Raw genomic sequence first — 18,458 nt, 5'->3', positions numbered from 1 at the left:
AATGGACAGTTCTCAAGAAATTAAAGAAATCGAAAACTTATATGAGTTTGTGTCCCTGTCCGCCCCCAAGATCTATCTACATTTGGCTTAGTGTTTGACTATATCAATCACATTTCACTCACTTTTGGCTCCAGCAAGACTGTTAGCCACACCAACACCACCTGCTTCCTTAAATGCATGATTCAACTAGTGATGAAAGCACTTGCAGTGCTTTATGTTTCATCAACAGATTATATTTAGAGAAACAGATGCCTTTATTTTCATCACATTGTTACAATAAATAATTTTGTAAGCACACTGTTTATACTAAGCTGGCAGACTTCTCAGTTGTTAAGAGTACTGAAATTTACCAGAATTGTTCCCTATGGCTTTCCCAAACTTAACACCATCATGTTGAAAATAATTATTCTATGCTGTGAAGTAAGAGGTAAACATGCGATCTTGACTTCTAAAGACAATTAACTACATAGTTAAAGTTCATAACCTCAAAAAACAAGGAATTGCTTATTTCTACACCTGAGGCTTCTTCATGAGCACGAGTAATCCTACAAACCAGAAAATGAACTGTAAAGGCAGTAAGGAACTTTCAGGTTTCAGCAAGTTCTCTAGAGCTAAGTCTCCAGGTAAAGAGACCTCATAGTGATAGAGCTGACATAATGACCAAAATTGAACAGCAGACAACTGACATTTAATAAAAATATTTGAGTTATTAGAGAATCAGAACAGCTAGTCTTGACCTAGAAGCATTTGAGTTAAGAACAGTGTGTACAAGGACAGATACTGCCAACCCACTGTGAAATAAGCATGCTGGTCATTACCTGGGTGAGAAGATTTGTCCACTGCATGCTGTGCTACAGCTATTTATGTCTAAAATAACAGCAAAATGAACAACAAATTCCTAAAGTACCTCCAGAGGTGGCACAGGGACATTTATGTTCCAGCCTGTCTTTCCTCCTCAGCATTTCCGTATGGCACTTTTTCCCCAACAGAGCAGATGACTGTTCATCTTAAATACATTGCTTTTCTACTGGAAAGCTATAAGAACAAGCTGTCAACAAGAAGGAGCTACATGGAAATGCTATGGAAATTAAAATCAAATAGACTTCTGTGTAAATGATTTTGTACAATAAAATATCATTCTTCTCACCAAATTTTCCCACTCAAAACAATACTGCTACAGTCTATTGCTAGTTATGCTTAAAAAAAGTAACTGCACTGAATCACAGGATAAAACGTATATGTTCAAGTTCTTGCATGTGACTTCTCCTATCATTGGACTATGAGAATTTTTCAGTGTCAGGTTTTTCTTACCAAGGTCTTACTATAGCATAGATGGAAAAAATGTGAGCATTATATTGCAGCCAAACTAAGGCTTTTTATTTTTGCTTCCCTTTAATATGCTTTCTAAAGAGGATACTGCATCAATTAACTTGCATTTCCTGAGTCACCTGCTGTTTAAGGTTACAACCTTCCTTAAAAAAAAGTCTACTTTTATATAAAATAAATACAGCTCTTAATTCAGTATGTTGATTTAAGGATGTACTTTGTATAAACTTCAGCAATTGACTAGGATAAGCATCCTAATGGTAAGAAAGCTGATCTAAACTATGAGCTAGCTTTGGGTTATAGACCTATTTTGGCAGGAAAGGAGAAAGTTTCAGTTAAAAGTACATCATCAGCTTCACCTGCTGAATACACCAAAAGATTCAATTTCAAGAACTCAAATTGCCTCTTATTACATTACTGGAAATTTTTTTCAACAACTTGTATACACAATTTTGAAGAAATATTTTACAATAGTGCAAAATATCAAATGAGTGTAGAGATTGACTGGCAATCCAATGCAAGTGTACACAGAGGATCATATGGTTCACTTTCAGCTCGCATGTCTGTGATCCACAGGAGGGGCTCTGTAAAGATAATATAAAGTATGTGTTCAGATTAACTGGATGGCTAGCAACAAAATATATTTTTTGCATTGTGTTTAAGTAAATTTTCAGGAATGCTAATTTCATCCTCTGGTGTTACCATCTTCCTTTGGATCTGCTTCGCTGGGTCTCAGATTCCATATCAGTGTCACAAGAAAAGTGAAAAATTTGACCATTTACAACGTGCCTTTTAGAAAAACACTTATGACTACAGCAGCACTCAGTTTTTTGCTAATTTTAAGTATACTTGTATTTAGCTTATTCTATTTCACAACTACAATGCAATAATGAAAATTCTATGATGCAGTGCTCTGTGCTAGCTTTTATATAGTGGAAAACAAGTTCTACTCTTCTGGACACTTTCATATATTATGTAGTTATTTGGAGGATGTACACGCTAAATTGTGTAACAGATTTGAAGTATAAATCTGTACCCTTTTGCCAGAACATGAGCTTCAAAAGAACGGAGGCAAATGAAGTAGTCAGAAGTGGACATGATCTTTCTGGTACTCCATGAATATTTTGTAATACTGTTTTCCAAGCTCACTATTACAGATAAAAGCAATTCTGTTCAGTTTTTCTGATCATCAGATACTGTCATAGATACCAACTGCACTAGTTGCTTTCCGAATGGTTAGTCACAGTACAGTAATAATTAAGCTTCCAGCTATATTTAATTTTGGATATTAACAAGCTCGTCTGCTTACAACTTTTGCCAATAACAAGCTCAACTCATGCAGAACAACGCTGTACATTTCAGGAATTCTTTACCTGTTTTCCAAAGCCTCAAGACCAGCAAAGCAAAAAGGATATTAACAGAAAACTGTTTGAATGGCATGCCTGCCATCTCAAATAACTCGAAACCCCTTACTCTGTTATTGAAAGAAAAACTGAATTATCTGGGAGTTCCAACTTCGTGATCAGCATTGACATTTAACTCTTCCTTTGTGACCAAATGACAATATTACTGTAACTACAGCATACTAGGTTTCAGGCATATCTGTCTGAAACCGGAAGTGTTACAAGAATTTTTCTAATATGAGCAAGTACCTTAAGCAAAAATATGTACTCAATAGCCACAATGCCTGCTCCAGCTAAATTTCTTCAAAAAGAAATTTAAAAGTGGCAATACTGTCACTGAAAATAACAAGACAACAAACACTTAGCTCGACATATTTATTTTTCAAGCTCAATAAATAAATGTAAATACACAAATTTGGAAAATTCTTATAATGTTTTCAAACAACATTCTGGCTTAAAGTCTGTTATTGACACTATTGGAACATTTTCTGATCTGCTTAAAGTAGGTAAGTCATTATGTTGGTGATCCTCCATCACATTAATGTGTTTGAAGAAGTTAGGCTGCTGCAAAGGAAAAAGAGACATCAACCTTTGCTTTGACATAGAAAATTATCTGAACTGCATACATTAAATATTAAAGGTACTTTTCTGGTCATGACTTTCCTAAAGAATAGAGACATTTTTAAATTTACAGTTCATGTATTGGAGTCCTCCTACCATTTATTACTTCATTATTATAAAAGGGAAATTGCAACAAAAGGGGAAAAAGCAATAGAGGAAAAGGCATGGAAGAAAAAAAAATTATACAAACTGGCCCTTTAGTTAATAAGATGTTCTTCCTTTATCCATCTAATTTTCATTCTAGGTTTGTAACAGGTTTGTGTGATGACTGGTTCCCACCGCTGCAGCAACTCTGCTTGAAATAATTTTCAAGCAGCTTTCTACTGAGGGACTTGTGTTTAGACACCCTCTCTCTTACAGACATTCTCCAAACACCTGAAACCAGGAATGTCATATTCCACCTGGCTGCCTTATCTTTCCCAGATTATTGTCTGCTAATGCACTTACCCAGGCTTAGACCATGAATACTAACTTGTCCAGGAGAAGCAGCCTTTTTCACAAGAATCTACAAATTGCTAAGTAGAAATTTTTATCAAAAAGGTTCAGCAAGAAGGTGTTATTGACTTAATGGAAGTGGTGGAAGATTTTTGGTTCCCTCAAAGTCAGCAAGTATTCTGTTTCTGTATTCTATAAACACTACAAGATGCAACATGTTTATTTGGTTCCCATAAATTAGAAAAATCTGGTTTCCAAAAATTCTAAATTAGTGATTTAAAAAACAAAATATTACACCTGACCACCTTTCCAAACAATCTCAGAGAGCAGCCTAGCTTCCCTCTCACCCTTCAGTAGTGTGCTTTTTAAGGATACATGGCTTATAAAACAAAACAAAAAAAAAAATGTATGTTTTTAACTACAGTAGACTTGCTTAAATACACAAGTGGACATGTTAATGTCATGTTAAAGTTCAAGGTACTTCTAGAAAAAAGGCAGATAGTTATTTTAACTCTGCATTCTTACATAGAACAGTGATTATTGTAGACTGTAGTTTCTTCTCATCATTCACGTATCATATGGAGAGGTCAATAAATAATAACTTATCTGGTCAAGTTTACCTACAAGAGAAAAAACACTAAACGAAAAAGAAGTTACCTATAAAATTACTTGTTTAACCCTGAAAACATCTGAGTTGTCATACCCAGTTCGTAGTAGCAAGAAAAGCAAACAATATTCATCTTGCTTATTAATAAATGCCCCGTTTTCTACAACAATTTTTTTGTATGATGCCTATCAAGTCACATATTCTTGGGGCAAGAAAGCTGGCCAGGAGGTACAATGATAGCAGTAACAGTATAAATCTGGGTTCAAAAAACCACACATACCAGATCCAGAAGCAAAGAAATCTGGACACATTTAGGAGGCAGTACCCAGCTGGTATTTGGGTGCTTGTATCGTGAAGACTATACCCAGCCTCAGATATAGTTTCATACCATGTAAGTAATACAGAATTCTGCTGTGCTAGTGTGCAGACTCCAGGAAAACAGTCTTACACAAAACAAATTACCTCCTTTGTTTAGAGTAGAAGATAAAATAGCTTACTAACTGATGTAATGAGTAATGGATGTCACTGTGACACAAAACTTGCCATGATTTGTGTGTTCAGCTACATGGTGCGGTATTTCTTACGACTAACTCAAAGCACAGCCGCATCCAACTGTGATTTGGAATTCCATCTTGGGCAGCACGCACTATGACTTCGAAGAAAGTCTGTATGATTGTAACAAAGTCACCCATCCTCTCTTGAAACATGAACAAAATCCATGGGGTATCAGGCACAGGCGGCATGTAACAGGTTTGTCTTCCTTTTTACTCATTTTTGCTTCTGAGGACACGCGCTTGACTCCAGACTAAACCATTTTCTATTACAAGAGAACACAGCTATTCTTCTCTTTTTCTCTCTCTTTCTCTCGAGGCTCTTTACGTTTGCGTTCATTACTCCCAGATTGTCTTCCGCTTGCTGGAGAAACAGCACCTTGCACCTGCTAAGTAGGAAAATAAAATCTTCAATAAAACAAACATTATTGTAGATGCAGTCTGAAGTATTACTCTATGTTCAAGTTCACAAATGAAAGTTTAACTATTATGCAAACAGCAGAATTCAGGTAGGGTCTTTCCTTATAAATACTCCACAACCGCCACAAAACTTCTCATTTGTAAAAAGTAAAGTCAGCTGAAAATATATTTCAAGTCTTGTGTGTCCCTTCTATTGTCTCCAGATATTCAGATCAGTTGTTTCAATAATAAAATTTAGCTTCAAGCATTTTCTGGCACTTCTGTATTACTGTACTGGAATTTTTGCCTAGTTTCTTTCATAAGAACATAATCCATATTTCAGAAGTTGCAGAGTGAAAATGTTGGTTTTGACAGCAGCTTTTTGTGACTAGAAGGTAGTTAAGAACTTGGCAAGCAGGTTGTTATACAAAGGCACCATAAGTTTTGTTAAATCATCATCTATTCCAGCTGTTACCCATTCATAGCTGCAGATGAGTGTGCTGTTAAGTCCAGTTAAGCACATTCTTCAGTTCTTTCTACCTTTTTGCAGCCAGCAGTACAGCAGTTGTGAATCTTTGTCTTAGAAGTAGCTACTGATGATTCTATTAAAGCAATAAGCAGTGGAAATAACACAACTTTTAATTGTGAAAATTCTTGTTTCATGCTTAACAAGCACATTAGTTAATGGTTCTGAATTGCTTCAGGCCATCAAGAATTAAGCCTTCATACAAATTATTTTTTACACATTTGTAAATAAAAGCAGTTTTATAAGTCTTCAGCAGTTAAGAACTCCCTGAATCCAGAACACTAACTTAAATATTGCCTCTTGCACACAAGATTCAGTTATATGGCAAATTTGTATATATAATGTGTATGAATCATGTTTTCCAAGCATTTTGAATGCAACTGCTTATGGGGACAGGACAGAAAAGTGTACTGGGAGAAACTTAATTTCCTAATTTGAAACAGGACTGAAAAGATTCACATGATAATCATGGACTGAAACACCTAAAAATGTAAAGCAACAAAACTTCTGCAAGACAAAATAAAGACAAAACTTTGACTATTATCAAAAAGCTCTTATTTGAATGCTATTTTGCAAGTAATATAAAATATTGGAAGTATTTAAGTGGCAGCAACTGCCATATCTGCATGCATATGCCAGCAATTATAGGGTATTTCTTAAGGTTCCTACATTTATCTCATCACTTGCTCTACCAAATTTAAGCAGCAATCTTACCAGTCTGAAACATTTACAGACATAGATACGTCTGCATAACGATTAAGTTAATACTCTCTAAAACTCATGATCGTATTCTGTGATAATGCTTTCTTACCTGGACCTGAGCAGCTGCTTGTTCTTGTTCCTGATAGTATTGAGAAGCTCTCCTGTCCTCCTCTTCCTGGAGCTTCTTTGCTAGCTCTAGATCACTGATTCCTTCTGGAATCTGTTCCCAGTTTATCTCTGGATTTTGCTGCTCTTGTTGTAGAGACAATGCCATCAGATAATCCTAAACAGTAAACTTGTTTATTAACACTCTTTCACACAGAAAAGAGTCAAGTCATATCAAGTGACTTTTTCAGCATACACAGCTACACAGTACCTTCCCTTCTCCCCCAGCCTCATCTTCAAATACATTTATCTCATAGAAAACAAGAATTTGTTTCAGAACCTGCTCATAACCTGAACGGCAGAAAGGCTGAAAATAGCTGGTTGGCATTTCCCCTTTCACAGTGCCTATGTCACAGCATACAAACCACAAAAGCTAATTGAAACAAAATTGCTGTCAGGTTTAAATTCCATTACCTGGACAGCAGCAAAAGAAAGACAGTGTCAGCTCATACCAGTTCCAGGTGGAAGTAAAGATTTTGAAGCTGTCTTTGTAATTTGCTATTTCTATTGTAATTTGCTATTTCTAATTAACACACTGATCTATGCTTGATAGAGTACCTGTCCCCACTTTACTGAATAGTGCTGAGAGCGCATCCATAATGAACACTAACCCCTAAACAGATGAGGAAATGATCAAAAGGTAGTTTTGGATATATCCAAACAGAGAGCAACTTAAGACATTACTGGCACAGATAACAGGGCTAGGTTCTTTATTCTACAGGAGAGGTACAGTGCTTGAATTTATTAAAAAGCATCTGCTTATTCAGTTCCCCCCCCCAGTATTTAAAACACATTAATGGTGATTATTATAAACTTATTTTGCTTGTTAAGAATGTAAGGTTTCCAAGGAGCCTGGTCTTGCTATGTGCTTATGCATTAACTGGTACAAGTATGCCTGTCTTAGACACAACTTCTGCAAACTGTATAGTTAAGAATAACAAATAACCGCTATCGCAACACAATCCACTATGGCTTTTGTCCTACATTCAGCAAAGTGGGCATCAAAAGGCAGAGTTCAGTTATGACAATATTAATGTGCTGAAATTAATTTGTTACAGGGGGAGAAGTTTCACAGTGCTGTTTCTGTTTCCACATACAAGTCAGATGTACTATTTCACCTGAGTAAGTTCTTTGCAGAAGTGGATTCTGAGAGATTAAAGTCAGATTTTCCAGCTATTCACAGTTGGTTTTACTCTTCTTCCCTTGAAGTCATGCAAACACTTTAAAGTAGGACTTTTGAGAACCCCCACCTAAGTATCTAAAGAATTTTTATATAGTCCTATGTATGTATGCATAAGTACACATATATATGACTAAAAGTAGTAATTGCTATATATAGTCACAAGCAAATATAAAAATACAGTAGAAAGGCAGAAATCCAGTACTTGATCTATTTGATCCTGCTGCCCTCTGTAGACAGTTTCAGGGTCTGATGGAGGCCGTAGGTGGAATTCAGAATCACAGAAATTGCCATCACCATCCACATTGTGTAAGCTTTCCCAGACAACTTTCTCTTCTGTAAGAAAGCCCTGGTCTGTCACCAGCAGGTAAAGCTGACCCTATGCAGAAGAATAAAAAAAACCTGTAAAACTAAAAGTTTTTTTCTTTACAATCTGATAATTAGAAGAAATGATCAGCTAATACAACTGTTGCATTCCAGTAAAGTGTTTAGATTTTTTTAGCAAGTTGAAATTTTAAATGAATCAGTATACAGCATTAAAGCAGAAGATACTAGAATTCATTGCTAAATTAACAGCCACACTTATTTTCTGTATTTCATCTTGCAATTTTTCTTTATTAATGAAAGTTCATATTGACTGAAAATATAAAACACAAATATATACCATGACAACTCCTTGGAAATACACCTAAGTAGTATACCTCAAGAGTGGCAATGTTTAAATCCCAGGACCAATCACATTAAATTCCAAAGGCAAGATCTGGAGACAAAGGTGATCTCTCCAAATAATCCAAGAGGCATTACCTCAAAATGAGCACATGTCAGGCTTCATGTTTTATAATGGGTCTTGCTAGAATTTGAGGTTAATTTCAACTGAAAGAACTAAACTTAAGATTCTTGCTATCACTTGCCACTAACAACTGCTTTTGTTGGATTTTAGCCTTTTTACAGTTCCATGGGGCCAAATTTCTTGATTCCAAACTCTGAAATTATAAGATAGGCTGGTCTGGGAGTGAAGGACACAATACTAACAAGTCCAGAAACCAAGGTATAGGAAGGATGAAATGCAAGCTTAGGTTGAAGGAATGGGAGGGGAACTGAAATCAAAGGGAAATTACAAAAGTGGGTCTCAAGTAAAAGGAGATGATGCTGCATGTTTGAGGGACAGCAAAGCAGCACAAAATTCCATATTTAAATTTTAATTTAAATTAGTTTTTAATTGTAACCTACCCTTCTTATGTTTTCAGAATTCTATCCAAAGCAAGAATGTTATTACTGACCATATAGCACATTAATATTAGTGCAGCTTCAGTCTTACTGAATGTACCAGATCAAGATATTCAGTGAAAATAGTGTTTTAGCTGTAAAAGTCAAAGCAGTTTATTGTGACATCCACAAAAATTTGCTATTTATATTACAGCAGCACACAAAGTGTTCTCAAAGATCACTGTGCTAAAGATGTACCAAAACACAAAAGGCAGTTCCTGTTCTAATAATTTCATAGGCTGAAGAGGCAAAAAATGAAAAATCACCCTTTTTCAACAGGTACAGAACTCGCTCACTGATTTCTCTCGGGTCATTAAAAGACTATCTATAGAGATGCTGAAATTAAAATCAGATCCTACTAAGTTTACAGCCATCCCTCCTACAGCTGGTAGGTCATATGACATAATAAAAACATTATTTGAAGATTCACACGCAGCAATTGTTCTAATATTACCTAATACCACATGATGTGCTTATGCAAAAGGCCAAACAAAACAGATAAAAAGCCCACAAAGGACACTACTGTATGTTCAAGCTTTGGAATGGAAGTTACCCCAGCACAGGTGGGCTTACAGACATAAATACAATTGTCAGCAACAAGTCTGATCACATAACATGATCTAGGGAATCATGTTTCCCTCAGGAACCTGCTTAAAAACAGACTACTACTTCTGATGACTAAAAGTTACACAAAGAAAATAAAAGGAAATAATTTCACAACATTTCCAATTTGCACAGGATACCGTTTTTCACAACATTTTACATATAAGAAGTCCTTAAAAATTTTTTAAAATAATCATGGAATCTTTAAGGTAAGGTGCAAATAAAATTTAAAGTGTATTTGGCCAATACATTGTTTAAAACAAAACCTAAAATAAAAGGGGGGGTGTACGTGTTAAGTTTTCCCCTATTATGCCATACATGCTGAATTACTTTTTAAACTGCTCATAAACAGTGTAGCTTAATAATAATACTGAAATAGGAAAATGTTAATGCTTTCATAATCTCCCAAGTATTTTGTAAGCTGAACTTTTTATACAAATATTAAAATATATAACAACCGTTATGGGATTAGAATCTAGTATGTGTCATTCAAAAGTATTTTAAAGCTAACACTTTTTTGAAATTACCTGTTTCAATCTTAATAAAATTAATATTCTTTCTTTCTGCTTTTAAGACTTCCTCAGCTGAACTACTGATTTTACTGAACACCGATTTTAAAAATGTCATCTTAAATAGAACATTTTAATACAGCTCCCTGATGAAAGACACTGCATTACATATCACCACATTACCCAAACAATACCATTCAAATTCCAATACCAATTGCATAGTTTAAAAACATGCTGCTTCACTTTAACAGAACCTAGCAAACCAACACACAGAGGCTGCCGAGTACTTGTGAAGAGACAGAGTTCCTTTTCACTTTACTGGAATGAAAGTACAATGGGAAAGCACAGATCAGAGATCCAAAGTTATCTTTCCCTTTTGTTTTTTTTGTGAAGTGCCCTGATCTCTACATTATATTAGTGTAATTTAATGGAATTTCAAAAAAACACAGATTCCCAAGAACCCTCAATATATTGCTAATATTCACGAAACTTTTGGCAATAATTGGACAACTTTCAGTTTCATATACAAACTAAGAGGAGTCAGCTCTTGTGTGTTAGGTATAACACAGCTACTCATCTCTACCAAACATCAGTCTTCCTAGAACTTCAGTGGTTCTGTTCCTTCTACTTGCAATGAGCAAAAAGAGGCCATATCTAGAGATCGGTTTGATAGGCACTGTTTTAATGCCATTTATGTTCTCTTCCCAATCCTAAATGCTCACAGGCCAATTTCACTGGCACACCCAAATTCCACTGAGGGGATGTGTGCTATGAGAAAATCTTGTTATCGTATGATCTTCATGCTGCCTCTAAATTTGAGCTGCACTCAAAGAAAAAACCAACATGCCTGGTGTCAGGAACCAGCCACCATTCTCCAGCATGAGATCAGTCTACCTGCTAGGAGATAGTGATATACAACCAATATAACACCGGGATTTCTGACTTGATGGGTCTAGTAGTTTTACACCACATCTATAGCCTACCAAAGTTTCTGCGTGTCAGCTCTGGTCAGTGCAACAACACACGAAGAGAAAAAGGGAAGGAGGGCGCACAGTGACAGAATCAGTAAGAATTACTAAGTGTAGAAACATTTACACTGAACTGAAAAATTAGTAAGGAGGCTTTAAGAGGGGTAAACAGAATGCGTTTTCTACTTAATAGATCATGGCACAGAGCATTTGCTTTCTAGTCAGGGTTAAAGCTAAAACACTAAGCACACTAAGGTTGTGCAATTAAGCAAACGAATGTACATAAATATGCTTTTCAAGTACATCTTGCCAAAAACAATATCATACTTTAAAAAATAAATGTGTTTTCATCTTCATAAAATCTTAACTGGCCATTTCTAAAATATCCCATATATTACCAAATATTTAAATGTGGGGGTTTTTAATAACTACATAGTCTCACGGCTTATCACTGCCCCCACAAGTACTAGCATATAATATACAGCACAGATACCTGCTAATAACTCTTGTCAATAGGAAATAAAGTCAGAAGTGCATAACTGTTGAGTAAACTGTGCCTACAAGAAAGTCGAGAATAACTATTTATCCTAAGAATAACTACTATTTATCCTAAGAATATCTAGATATTGTAGACCAACACCCAGATTTTATAGTTTCACATATAAAAAGCTTAAAATAAATCTAAGGATAATAGCAAGATTGTTCTCCTGAAGAATGATCTCTTAGTCTACTGGTTTGCACAAAAAACCTCTCTGAAATGTAAACAGATGTAGGCTGCAGATGATGTTACAGGTTACAAGACCTCCTTCCCTGGGTTAGTTTCATGACCAGATTAAGTAATTAAAATTAATTCTTTTAAACTACTTGTTCTGATGCCAGTTACCAAGTTTCCAGCAGTTTAGAAAACTGAAAAGGAAAACCAAACACCTGTCCAATAGCTTCATACAGTAAAGACAAACATTTTAAGCCTTATCCTTTAAAGTCTATGTAAATATTCTCTTGGACTTTTGGATCAGACCCCTTGGTTTTTATGAACGTGTTTAATGTTGACCTGGATGAGTGCTATTTTCTTTATATGACTATAATCTATCTGAATGTTTTAAATGTTAGAAAAAATAAAATAAATTTTAAAAAGTATACACCATTTGATTCAACAGGGTAACCCTCAGAATAAAAACTGTACACTTACTAAGAAATGGAAAACATTTAAACATTTTTAAAAAGTTATATACATTGCCTCTATTATGCCAAACTCAGACATCATCTTAAATGCCCAAGGAAAATGTGTGATAATTGCTATGAAACATACTTTTTATTTGAATAAAAGTCTGTGTTGAGTTCTGGAACAGAAACCCAACATTTATAAGCTAGAAAACATAACTGCAACACACATACTTCAAAATCCGAACAGGTAAGTGTCTTGTTACTTTTCAGTAAAGAAAATAGGTTGTGTTACAGTCACGTCAGTGGAAAAAGAATATTCCAACTGAACTAAGATATTCTTACCAAACTGATCCCCTCTTTACAGTCCTGTTTTTCCTTGATCTAGGGAATTATTGATGTATTTATTATCTGTGTAACAAAAAGCAAAGGCAAAAGAAAAATCACATCTTTAACTGCTAAAAATGATTACAGTAAAACCCCATGAGCCAAGACTATTAATATGCAATTAAAGGGACAGGAAGTAGAATAAATGGCTTCTTGGACTAATGGACAACAGCAGTGACAGATTAGGAATATGACAACTGAACTACCATTATTAGCTAACACTCACCATATTTCAACAGATGTCTAATATATTACAGAATTGCCATATTTGCTTTTCTTTTATATGCAATAATGAATTTTTAAAAAAATGTTACATAATTTTTCTATAAGCATAAACATAATCCTAATACTCATTTCAAATCAGAAACAACAACACATGGTATTACACAAATTTCAGTTTTCAGAAGGGGAATAGTAAAGTATTAATCTTTCAATACTATATTAAATAGTCTAAACTGAGTAAACAAGTTATAATTGAACTAATGATCTATTCTGAAATGCAATCTGTGAACCTTCACAAGTACATCATGATATCAACTCAGCAGCTTTAAAAAAAAAAACCACTGAAGTCTTTAAAGGAAGATTACTTCAAAACTTTTCCTAGTAATTTCTGAAAAACCTCACTGCCACCATTCTTCTACTATTGTTATTTTATTCATCAACTTTCACAGTTTTGAAGTGAACGCTGTATCTAAAATGGAAAAATTATTACTGAATGAGCCCTTTCCGTTTTAACTTCTACTCCCAGAGTCAGGAATTTGGAAGATACATAAAAATGGAACAATAGTTACCTGCCTGAAGATTAAAAGTTTAGAAATGTCCATATATTAAATTCAACTGGAATATTTCAAAACAAGAACACATATTTTTAAATATAGTGACAGTGAACGAAAAATATTTTCCCCTTTTCGCCTTTTCCTTTGTTTGCAAGTCAAATAGAAAATAGTTATTATTTAAGAGTAAGTGTTGTAATACAACTTCTCACCTATTCTTGTCCAACTCAAAGCCGTATTATCTTCATCCCCATAACTAGTGTACAAATGCCTTTTAATACCTGCTAGCAAAGACTGTTAATAAGCTTTTACCTACAGTACATAACAGCACCAATACCTGCCCAATCTACACCAAGTATTCATAATGTTGCTGTATGTTCATAACTGTTCTACTTCTGATCTTGGAAGAAGCACTTAAGAGTAAATATTAAAAAAAATTTAAAAGCACCACAAGCACCACCCCCCACAGCTGTTATTGTTAATTTAATAACAATTTAAAAAATATTTTAAAAAGCCAGGTTTGTGAGGAGTTACTCCAGTTCCCTTCCTTATAAGTTTCCATGGGAAAAAAACCAAACAAAAATAACCCCCAAAAACCAACCAAACAAAAAAGAAACAAAAACACCCACACACAAAAAACCACACCCACAAAACCAAAACCAACCAACCCAAAAAAATATTTGGGTCAGAGACACTGGACACACACAAAGCATGAGTAGATAAACCAGCCTAACAATCATATTAGTTGGGCACTAGTATGCCCAGTGTTTCCAATGAGTTCTTGCCACTATGCAACATCTTGCAACAGCAGTCTATGAAAAAATTTTCAAAGCAAAGATACAGGAATTCAGAATAATGCACTGTTTATTCACTTTCACATAACTCTCAGTTAAACAGCCCTCTAAAAAAAGGCAATCCAAAACTAAAGTAAAAATCCTTTGATCTGACAGTGGAAAGCTACTCAAAACTCAGTATAATTGGATGAAGTGTTGTCAGTAAATCTATTTTTAAATTGGATATTGTGTTTCAAATTATTACAAAGAGTTTGCAGTACTTATTAAGACTTTAAAACCAGGAAGTTCAAGTTATATGCAAAAAGAATGTTACCAGTCTCCACCTCTTCCATTTCTGCTCTAAAATAACCACAAGATTATTCCTTATTAAGGAATGGCAGGTAAATGCATATATAATGTATTTAAAAACAGAAAATATCTATTATCTGTAAAACAAGCTCACCAGATGGGATGTGGAAAGAACTCTAATACAACTTTAAAAAATTAGATCTGTTCAACCAAGCATCACAAATATTAAGAATGGCTCAATCACAATCATATGATTGTTATATGGCACCAATATAGAGCAAAATTAATGCTGTTTGGGCTTATCTGTTTTATTGGTAAAACTGGTACGTTGAGCTTTAAATTGTCTCTGATTTATAAAATTTTGCTCTTTGAATTATTTCAGTATCACCAAGTATTAATTTTTCATAAATTACTCATACTTGCTCCTCAATTGTAAAGCCAATTCTAGAAAAGATAAGCATATAAGAGAATTTGGAACACATTTCTGCATTTCCTTTGAAAAACCTTAGTAATCTGGGTTGTTTTTTTTTATTTCTTCCAGTAAGTGCAGTTAAGACCAGCCTACATTCTATTTTCTTTGAAATATAACATACTGAAATCCAAGTCCTCTCACTAAAATATCAGTCTCAAAAAAACTCACTTAAACATCCTCAGCGCACAAGTCACTGCATCAGCTGTACATGAAAGCTTCCAAATAGAAGTATTGGCTTCATTAGAATAATACTTAAACAGCTTAATATACTTATGGGATTTTCACTATAAATTCTTACTACATATTAAAAGTGTAGATGCTTCTAAAAATACACAAGGTTTATTATATGTATATAACTTTTATAATATGTATAATTCCCTTTTGTTTAACCTCACAACTGTTTTATTTCTATGTTTCCATGCATTGGTTTGGAGGAGCAGTATTAGAGAAAGACAAACAAATTGCATAGTTCTTGCCCAAAGAGTTCTACACTTTCATTTTCTCTGGCATATGTTCTGTCTTATCCTAATTGATGGACTTTTCTCCATAATCCAGCTACTACCGACTACTGCTCGAACCATGAAGTAAAAGAAACTCCATTAAAAATCTGCAAAGCTAGCATCAAACCTAGTAGAAAGAACAAGTAAAAGCAGCTGAAAAATCTCAACTCTGACAACAATGCATTGGGCACTCATATGCATATCCTGCAGGTCCAAAGATTTTTGGAGATCTCATCTTGGTCAAAAGCCCAAATCAAGCCTATTTCTCACTTCCCTGATATGAAAGAATACCTAGTCATATAGCTATTGCAAACAGCTAGGTAGTTAGAAACAGACAGAAAGGTTAATGTATTTTTTAAAGTCAGCAGTAATTAAGAATATCTGTCTTTTTTATCTCAAAATCTGTAACGTACCACTTGCCCAAAATCCAAGGCAAAATGAACAACACTGTTTGAAAGGGACAACCCCAGGAACTAAAAGCCCATAGATAACATGGAAATTGAACACTGGCTGCGAGGTCACCATAATAGCTATGAAACACAAGAATAACAGCCCATATTCCAAAGCTTCACATTTCAGAAGTGTAGGACTCCTCTAAAAGGACAAGATTAAAACCATAGTGACTTAGAAGCAGTAAAGCTTAAATACACAACTAACAAATAACACTATTCTTAAAATATTTTAACTCAATATTTCTTAGGACTTGGATTTAGTTGTTACAGTTAAGATTCAGACAAATTTTTACACACTGCCTTAACCTGTTCTGTATTATTAATATTGGTTAAGGATATTTACCTCATTGAAGTGTTGCATTTTATTTCTTTAAGGAAAAATTATCTCAGCTGAGAAGTATATCTTTACAAGTATGAAGTTGATAAAGCACTGGCAAACACACACACGGTTTTGGCCTTTAATCTAACTACTAGGCTGCAGAAGACAAACAGCATATGTTCTACAACCAAAATTCTTTACTGATAATTTACAAGGTCAAAGTGATACTCACTGACTGTATTTAATACAAGGAATATTTTCTATTTCAGAAGGTTTAATTATAGCACAAAAATGAATTATTTCCAGGAGGATTTAAATAATTTACCTAGAATATCCTTTAACCAAGGTAAAAAAGGTTAAAACAAAGATGCTCCATAAATGACTGTAAACTTGCCAAGCTAGACTCTCCATTCCATGCAGGAAGGAGTTCCAGAAGGATTAACCAAGTTGTCACTTGCTTTTCATATCCCCTTCACTTACCCAGTTTCATATCCAAAAAAAATTCTCTCTTCCCTAACAAAGAGAACCACTATTATAGCTCATGAACTTCTCCAAATGTTTGGTATTTTGAACACCATGATGGAGCTACTCATCTCCTGGCCCAGAAGTAAAGCAAAGTTTTATATCCTCAGAAACAAGAAATTAAATAAATTCATTAACCTTGTCATTGCCAATCACAAACTGCAAGTAAATTTAAGCCACGTAAGAAATGCATATACATAACCACAAAAGGAGTTAACACAGGGAGCAAAACTGACCATAAAGGCAAGAGCTACCAGAAAATTTAAAGTGATAATGGATCTTGAGATCTAAAACACTGTAATCAATAAATAATTCACAAGTAACATTTGCTAAGGACCTTACAATCACCATAAGCTGTACTTACATGTAACAACAAGCTGGAATTTATTTCTATTTCGAGACGGGAAAAACAAGATCTGCTTTGAAATGAGAACGCAAATCACAACAGCATAGACAAAATTGTTGAACATACCTTATATTTGGTCATGGTGCTAAAATGGTTGTTCCTGAAGAACACACAAAGCTCTCCCTCCTGGACAGCTGAAGTCAACTCACACAGTCCATGGTATGTCAGCTGCGTAGCTGTATTATTTAGAAACTGCTCAGCTACAAATCCTACAAAAGCAATGCAAACTGTTACGTGTGTCTATTACATACTTCCTAATATATCAAACCTGGTTATAATGGTAATATTTTTCCTATTTCCTCATGACTAAGATGTCCCGTTACCACAAATTTAAGGGAACACATTCCAAGCAGTGAAAATGCGTTGAAAGTTCTAAAACCTCAGCACTGTAGATAATCCTCTCATGTTCAGAAATGCTATATCTGCTTCTAGTATTACTAATTTTTTCCTTGTCATCATATAGTATATCATTCATATTCTAGTTATAGGAGATAATATATAGTCAAGTTGAAATCTGAATGCTACCCATAACACTTTTTCATAAAAGGAAGGTCTCTCCAGCTTTTTGAAAAGTATATTTAATAGATCTAGAGAATAACACTGATCCTTGGTTTGGAAATTGCATCACAGGAGTTTAGCAGACAAGCACAGTGCTGTCTGCCTACCCAGTGAAAGTAGTTCAGCAGACAGAATGCAGCTCTTCACACTTATCTCTACATACCAAGACCCACATACAAAATATGTAACCGAGATTTGATAAAGCACAGAAAAAGTTACCCACCTTCACTAACCAGTTCACTGTTGTCAGACTGTTTACAAGAAATTATCTTCTCCACTAGCTGATTGTAACTGCAGTTACCAACTGCTTTTACTATGTCAGCAACCTGGAGCAGGGAGAAACAGCATACAAAATGGAGAACATATCTTTATGAAGAACAGAACAGAACTGCAAGCCTATGGCAATTATTCATAAGAAAGTAAGAAGAGTTTCAAAGAGACGACGTTATTCCTCTAAAAATACAGGGCCAGAAAGTTTTAGCTGAGAGTGTTACACATTTTGTTGTCTCACATCCCATTTTAAATCCTTACGTTAACGCTTAACATCAAAAGCTGTTCCTAAAGC

General features: G+C 34.7%; 1 protein-coding gene across 3 annotated transcripts in view; it reads right to left on the bottom strand.

The window, feature by feature from the left end:
* Positions 1-3,090: 3,090 nt before the first annotated feature.
* Positions 3,091-18,458, bottom strand: part of MINDY2 (MINDY lysine 48 deubiquitinase 2) — a 31,476-nt gene continuing 16,108 nt past the window's right edge. Inside the window, exons 5-10 of one of the 3 annotated variants that reach the window (XR_010373760.1) lie at positions 18,117-18,219; positions 17,402-17,544; positions 8,121-8,294; positions 6,680-6,853; positions 4,311-5,332; positions 3,091-3,293 (exon numbers count right to left, since the gene is read on the bottom strand). Coding sequence is in view for 2 of the 3 variants with exons in the window: in XM_064456537.1 (XP_064312607.1) it covers positions 5,213-5,332; positions 6,680-6,853; positions 8,121-8,294; positions 17,402-17,544; positions 18,117-18,219 (714 nt within the window). In the remaining variant the exon portion in view is untranslated. The other 2 variants (XM_064456537.1, XM_064456538.1) reach the window with 2 other exon arrangements.

The sequence above is a fragment of the Phalacrocorax carbo genome, chromosome 7, assembly GCF_963921805.1.
Source record: "Phalacrocorax carbo chromosome 7, bPhaCar2.1, whole genome shotgun sequence".
NCBI classification, from domain to species: domain Eukaryota; kingdom Metazoa; phylum Chordata; class Aves; order Suliformes; family Phalacrocoracidae; genus Phalacrocorax; species Phalacrocorax carbo.
Note: the sequence above shows the minus strand (reverse complement) of the source record. Positions and strands in the feature narration are given on the sequence as shown.